This window comes from Mizuhopecten yessoensis, unplaced genomic scaffold, assembly GCF_002113885.1.
Source record: "Mizuhopecten yessoensis strain PY_sf001 unplaced genomic scaffold, ASM211388v2 scaffold5751, whole genome shotgun sequence".
NCBI classification, from domain to species: Eukaryota; Metazoa; Mollusca; class Bivalvia; order Pectinida; family Pectinidae; genus Mizuhopecten; species Mizuhopecten yessoensis.
This window is the reverse complement of record NW_018406205.1, coordinates 50,687-58,100: the sequence shown is the minus strand read 5'-3', so window position 1 is coordinate 58,100 and position 7,414 is coordinate 50,687. Positions and strand designations below refer to the sequence as shown.

At 39.6% G+C, this 7,414-nt stretch overlaps 1 protein-coding gene across 1 annotated transcript in view; it reads left to right on the top strand.

Moving 5' to 3' along the window:
• LOC110451044 (protein KTI12 homolog) overlaps positions 1–7,414 on the top strand; it is a 26,842-nt gene that overhangs the window by 13,247 nt on the left and 6,181 nt on the right. Inside the window, exon 6 of the mRNA XM_021498891.1 lies at positions 1,595–1,754. Coding sequence (XP_021354566.1) covers positions 1,595–1,754 — 160 coding nt within the window. The remainder of the gene's footprint in view (positions 1–1,594; positions 1,755–7,414) is intronic.

Below are 7,414 nucleotides of genomic sequence, written 5' to 3'. Positions count from 1 at the left end.
ATGTATGTTATATATATATTTCATAAAATATAACTAAATTTAGCAAGCAATTTATGACAAATGTAATCAGTATAGACAGTTACAGTAGCGTTTTGCTCTTGGTCTGAGTTAGTCCTCCTGCTGCGTGTTGGATGCACGTTATCTCGTTGCTGGCTTGTATTTCCTGGAAGACGCGGATGCTGCTGTAGATGTGGGATGGCGGCCGTTTCCAGTAGGGATGTTGTTTCGGGTACTAAGGGTAGCTGGACAGTTGGGGATGATACATCTCCAATATACACGCTCACCTCTGTTAACACAGTAAATATATCCGTTGTACGCGATGTTCTGTCTTCCAAACTTGTTACGAAGAAACGTCACTTGAATTTGTGCATTTGCCATGTTGGTGGTTGATGGGGAATATGTGAGACCCTCAACTTCCTTTTATACTTACAAAACATACAGCTTGGACAATATCACTTGTTTAATCACCACAGCATCAATTAAGTGACGAACATTTAGGTTATGAAATGTATTTACTTTTTTATTACCGGACAGAGAATGAATTTCTATTAATAGTGATTAATCGCTTTGCAAACTGTCAGCTTATATGTCCCTTAATAAGCTTATATACTTGTATAATTAATTGTCGACTCGATGCTCATCAGTAAAGTGGTCAGTTGATGGACCCAAAATCATCAGGTGTTAAGATTCATTATTATCAACTAGAAATATCAGTGGACCCAAGCCATATGGGTTATCAAGAAGAAACATAACTAATAATTATGTTTTACGGGAAAATAATCTAATGAGTGATACTAAGTTATTAATAATTACACCGAAGACGCATATGTATTGGTAAAAAAGATTCTCTGTAAATAATGCATCAATATGAATATGCTTCACCCTAAATTAAATCTATTGAAATTAAAATTTAATTAATCAAAGCATTATCATCTATACATATATATAATATTTGTGAATTTCACGTAACTGTTTTGTATGGATCTAGCTGATGAAAATGATATATGATATGAAAAAAATGGCTAAAAATGATGAAAATAGACTATATCAAAGCTACATGTATATGACAGTACTGTATATATGACACAGGGAATGTGGGAGAACACAGGTAAAATGTATATGAAACAGACTATAACTGCTGTCACACCATTACTGCCTCTATGTGTTTTTAAAAAAGTGGGAGAAAGGAGAACACACCGATCAAAACAGTGGTATATATCCAAGATGGCGGACATTTGTGAACAGGGGGGTTGCTTGCCATTAATTAGCCCCCTCCCAACTTTTGGCCCAACTTTTTTTTCTCAAGAGGGGGGGGCTTATTGCCGGTAAAATACGGTAACTCAAAAGCAGAAAATCACAATCATATTCACAGATATTCATTTGATGTTTGAAAACTGTTAATGTTAGCCACAAACAGTTGAAGAATTCATAATTTCAAGACATTTTAGGAACTTTCATTCATAAACTAAATGTGTCTTTTGATGTTCATGAAATTTCATTAAGGTAATGTGAATGCTTCATGAACAAGTGACCATGAACTGTTCATCATGTATTTATGAATGGTTGGTGACAATGACGGTCTGTGTTTTTACAGACTTGATGCCCTTGTAATGAGATTTGAACCTCCCAACTCAAACCAAAGGTGGGACAGTCCATTGTTTACCGTCCAGAGGGGAGACAGGTTGTCAGGAGAACAGATTGTGGATGCTCTACTCAACAGGAAACCTCCTCCCCCAAATATGGCTACACAGAATGTAAGCACCAAACATAAGTACCTTATATAAACATCAGTGTGTCTATTATTAGCTCACCTGGCCCAAATGGCCAAGTGAGCTTATGCCATGGCGCATGCAGCATCTGTCGTCCGTCAACTTTTTCCTTTAAAACGCTACTAGTCCTTAACAGCTCAGAGGATTTTGACCAAATTTGGTCTGGAGCATCATTGGCCAAAGGGTTCTCAGTTTGGTATAAATAGAAGGTATGGTCCCCCTGGGGGCAGAGGGGTGGGGCCAAATAGGGGGAAAATAGGTAAATCTTCTAAAATCTTTTTCTCACCCAATTGAAGGATTTTGACCAAATTTGTTCTAGAGCATCTTTGGACAATGGAGCCTCAAGTTTGTATAAACAGAGGGTTTGGCCCCTCTGTGGGCAGATGGGTGTGGCCCAATAGGGGAAATAGAGGAATTTTTAGCTCATCGGGCCGGCAAGTGAGCTTACGCAATGGCGCAGCTTCCGTCGTCAACTTTTCCTTTAAAACGCTACTTGTCCTGAACGGCTAAGAAGATTTTTTCGCTAAATTTGGTCTGGAGCATCCTTAGGCCAAGGGGACTCAATTTTGTATAACCTGTGGGTGTCACCCCCCTGGGGGCAGAGGGGCAAGGCTTAATAATGGAAATAGGGGTAAAACCTTTCTAATCCTTCTTCTTCCAAAGGGATTAAGGGATTTTATCCTAAATTAGCCTGGAGCATCCTTGGGCCAAGCTGGGACACAATTTTGTATAAATGGTGGGTGTGACCCCCCCTGGGGGCAGAGGGGCATGGCCAAATAAGGGAAATAGAGCAAATTCTTCAAAATCCTTCTTCTTCTGTAGGAATGAAAGGATTTGTTCCATATTTGGTCTGAAGCATCCTTGGGTGAGGGGAACCAATTCTGTATAAACAGTGGATCTGGCTCCCGAATAAAAGGATTTGTTCCATATTTAGTCTGAAGCATCCTTCAGTGAAGGGAACCAAATTTGTATAAACCGTAAATCTGGCCCCCCTGGGGCCTGAGGGACGGGGTCCAATAGGGGAAATATAGCAAATTCTTTAAAATCCTTCTTCTGTAGGAATGAAAGGATTTGTTCCATATTTAGTCTGAAGCATTCTTTGGTGAAGGGGAACCAAATTGTATAAACCGTAGGTCTGGCCCCCAGGGGCCTGAGGGGCGGGTTCCAAAAGGGGACAATTTGGCTATATTACTACAAACAACTTCTTCTGTAGAACTTTGCACTGGATATCAACCATATTTGACTGGAAGCATCCCTAGGTGGTGGGGATTCAAAATTGTACAAATGGTTGGGCTGACCCCCAAGGGGCTGAGGGGCGAGGCCAAAAGGGGGCAATTTGGCTATATTGCTATAAACGACGATCATATTTGGTCAGAAGCATTCATGGGAGGCAGGAATTAAAAATTGTACAAATGGTGGGGCTGAACTCCCGTGCTAAGGAGTGGGGCCAAAAAAGGTTTATTACTTGGAAATGGTTGAGATCCCCACGGTATAACCATATATACAATTGTGGAGTATAAAGAGAAGAATGCACATTTGCTTCCAGGATGGCCTAGGGTCTGGCCCCACCCTTGGAGACATAGTCCCTGGGCCATAACTTTAAAACGGTTGAGATCCCCACCCCAAAACTATATATACAATTGTGGGCATAAAGAGACAAATGCAGTTATGATATTAGAATAGACCCTGGGGTCTGACCGAACCCCTAGGGACCTAGTTTCTTAGTCACAGCTTGGAAATAGTTGAGATCCCCACGGTATAACCATATATACAATTGTGGAGTATAAAGAGAAGAATGCACATTTGCTTCCAGGATGGCCTAGGGTCTGGCCCCACCCTTGGAGACATAGTCCCTGGGCCATAACTTTAAAACGGTTGAGATCCCCACCCCAAAACTATATATACAATTGTGGGCATAAAGAGACAAATGCAGTTATGATATTAGAATAGACCCTGGGGTCTGACCGAACCCCTAGGGACCTAGTTTCTTAGTCACAGCTTGGAAACAGTTGAGATCCCCACGGTATAACCATATATACAATTGTGGAGTATAAAGAAAAGAATGCACATTTGCTTCCAGGATGGCCTTGGGGACTGCCCCACCCTTGGACCTCTGGATCATATCTTTAAAACGGTTGAGATCCCCACCCCAAAAACTATATATACAAATGCTGGGCAAAAAGAGACAAATGCAGTCATGATATTAGAATTGATCCTGGGGTCTGGCCTCAACCGTAGGAACCTAGTTTCTAAGTCACAGTTTGGAAACAGTTGAGATCCCCACCCCATAACCATACATAAAATTGCTTGGCATGAAAAAATCTAACAAGGATTGGCCTTTGGGTCTGGCATATTCCCTTGGATCTCATTTGGAGAATATTTTGCCGTGATTGCTTAGATATCCAGGTGAGCGATAATACAGGCCCTCTGGGCCTCTTGTATAAAAAGGTGCATGTGAGGACATACAGGAAAATTGAAAATCTTTCTCCTNCCCCCCCCACCAACCCCATCCCCCCAAATATTTTAGTCAGGTTTTGTAGCCATGTGTGACCAGGTTTACTGTAATACTAGGGTCTATGATATTTTCCTTGTTCTGTTTTTGTTGTTGGTTCTATTTTTAGCTCACCTGCCCGAAGGGCAAGTGAGCTTATGCCATGGCGCAGCATCCGTTGTCCGTTCATCAACTTTTCCTTTAAAACGCTACTTGTCCTGAACAGCTAAGTAGATTTTTCGCTTAATTTGGTCTGGAGCATCCTTAGGCCAAGGGGACTCAATTTTGTATAACCTGTGGGTGTGGCCCCCTGGGGTCAGAGGGGCAGGGCCCAATAGGGGAAATAGAGATAAAACCTTTAAAATCCTTCTTCTACCATAGGGATTAAGGGATCTTATCCTAATTTAGTCTGGAGCATCCTTGGGCCAAGGGGACTCAATTTTGTATAAACAGTGGGTGTGGCCCCCCTGGGGGCAGAGGAGTGAGGCCCATTATGGTAAATAGAGGTAAAATCTTAAATATCCTTCTTCTTCCGTAGGGATTAAGGGATTTTGTGTAAACGATGAGCTTGGCCCTCCTGGGAGCAGAGGAGCTGGGCCCAATAGGGGAAACATAGCAAATTCTTCAAAATCCTTCTTCTTCTATAGGAATGACAGGATTTTGTCAAAATTTGTTCTGTAACACCCTTGGGTGAAGGGGAACCAATTTTGTATAAATGGTGGTTCTGACCCCCTTGTGGAAGAGAGGCAGGGCTAAATAGGGAAAATAGGAAAATAGCTTTAAATTCCTTTTTCTGTAGGAATGACAGGATTATGTCCATATTTGGTCTAAAGCATCCTAGGGTGAAGGGTATGACAGGAATGACAGGATTTTGTCCAATTGCATATAAATATAACCCCTGACTAACCATGTAATACATGTAAACTACCAGCAACATCTGGCTATTTCAACTTCAATTTTGATAACATTTCCAGGTGAGCAATACAGGCCCTCTGGGCCTCTTGTTGACAGTTCGTATCCATTGTCCAATTTCAAGTATTAATCATATCAAATATTCTGATCTTCCCCGAGCCAGGTACATTATACTTCCTGGCAATCATTTTTGTTTTCTCAGTGTAATGACCGGGTAGTTTATAAATGATCATAATGCAGAGGATTTCTGTAGATGGTCTGCTTTGCTGCGTTGTGACTTGCATCTTCAAAACCCTTGTGTCTTTGAAATCCAAGGGTTCAGCTCTCGATACTTCTCTATTTAATTATCCAACAGGAAAAACAACACAATATACAGAAATGTATTTCACTGACACAGAAGCACTGCGTCTTATTTATTAAACAAACACATCATTTTCAAACACAACAATACGTGTTATGGACATAAAGCATGTAGGCACTACAAACAAAAGATTGTATTTAATCATTAGATTTACTTTAAAATTGATCCAGATTACTCCCCACATCTCTGATTTCCCATAACAGGATATCAAATACAAAATTAACATGATTATTTGAATTCCACTTTAACCAAAAAACAGCCCCGATTTCTTCAAGTAAAAATTAAATTTCACGTCTGCCTGCCGCTAACTGTGTCACTTACATTGTAAATGACGCGATAGGGATTTGCATGTTCAAATCTCAGACCATCACGCCCCCTTTTGGCACTGCATAACATAGAGAAAATAATTCCACCCTAATTCCAACAATTGAAATTATATAGGACCCTGTATATATATATTATCTCCAAAAGTGATATACAGTAAAACCTAAATATAATGCCACTCCATTTATTTGCCACCTTGCTTACCGCCAACAAATTTTAATTGCCAATCTCTTTATAATGCCAGCATTTCTCTGGACAAACAGTGGTAGTGTGACGAGATGTTACTGTATATTAAGAGTTGGTCATTTGGATTTCATAGATGTTGTGTATATGATGAGTACAATTACTTGGAAGTCAGCATCACATCATATTTCCCGGAGTGGGCTGTCGTCAGGCAGACTTGGGAACAAGGAAATTCTGTATTAATAAGCAATCGACTGAGAAATTCATGAGTATGGGAGGTGATATATCAATGGTGAATATCGAAATAGGGCTTCATAATATCGTGTATAACAAGCACTACGTATGACAGGGAAAGGGTTGCTGATGAAAGTCTGAGCAACGAGAACCAGATGATGTCTTTTAAGATAAAACTTGACAGCGAAACACATTGAAGCTAGAAGTACATGACAATATTACTTCCCTGTAATCAAATTGTGAGTGATTGTATGACTCAAAATGTGATTGTATGACTCAAAATGTGAGTGATGTGAGTGATTGTATGACTCAAAATGTGAGTGATTGTACGACTCGAAATGTGAGTGATTGTATGACTCGAAATGTGAGTGATTGTACGACTCAAAATGTGAGTGATTGTACGACTCAAAATGTGAGTGATTGTACGACTCAAAATGTGAGTGATTGTACGACTCAATATGTGAGTGATTGTACGACTCAAAATGTTTAGAGAAACATTTATTTGGGTTTGTCCCAATTACATTTGGGAAGTATAGTTTTAACTGTTGTTTGATAATGCAAGAAACAACTGTTTTGTTACCTGTTCAATGGAAAACGGAGCCTAATCGATAATTATTTGCATCCTGTGAATGTCTCACAATCTGTAGTCTAGACATTTTACTTATAATCCTGTAAATGTCACACAATCCGTAGTTTAGATATTTTACTTATAATCCTGTGAATGCCACACATCTGTAGTCTAGACATTTTACTTATAATCCTGTGAATGTCACACAATCTGTAGTCTAGAATTTTACTTATTATCCTGTCAATGTCTCATAATCTGTAGTCTAGTCATTTTACTTAAAATCCTGTAAATATCACACAATCTGTAGTCTAGACATGTTACTTATAATCCTGTGAATGCCACTCATCTGTAGTCTAGACATTTTACTTAAAATCCTGTAAATATCACACAATCTGTAGTCTAGACAATTTACTTATAATCCTGTAAATGTCACACAATCTGTAGTCTAGAATGTAAATGTCTCATAATCTGTAGTCTAGACATTTTACTTAAAATCCTGTAAATGTCACACAATCTGTAGTCTAGACATTTTACTTATAATCCTGTGAATGTCACACAATCTGTAGTCTAGA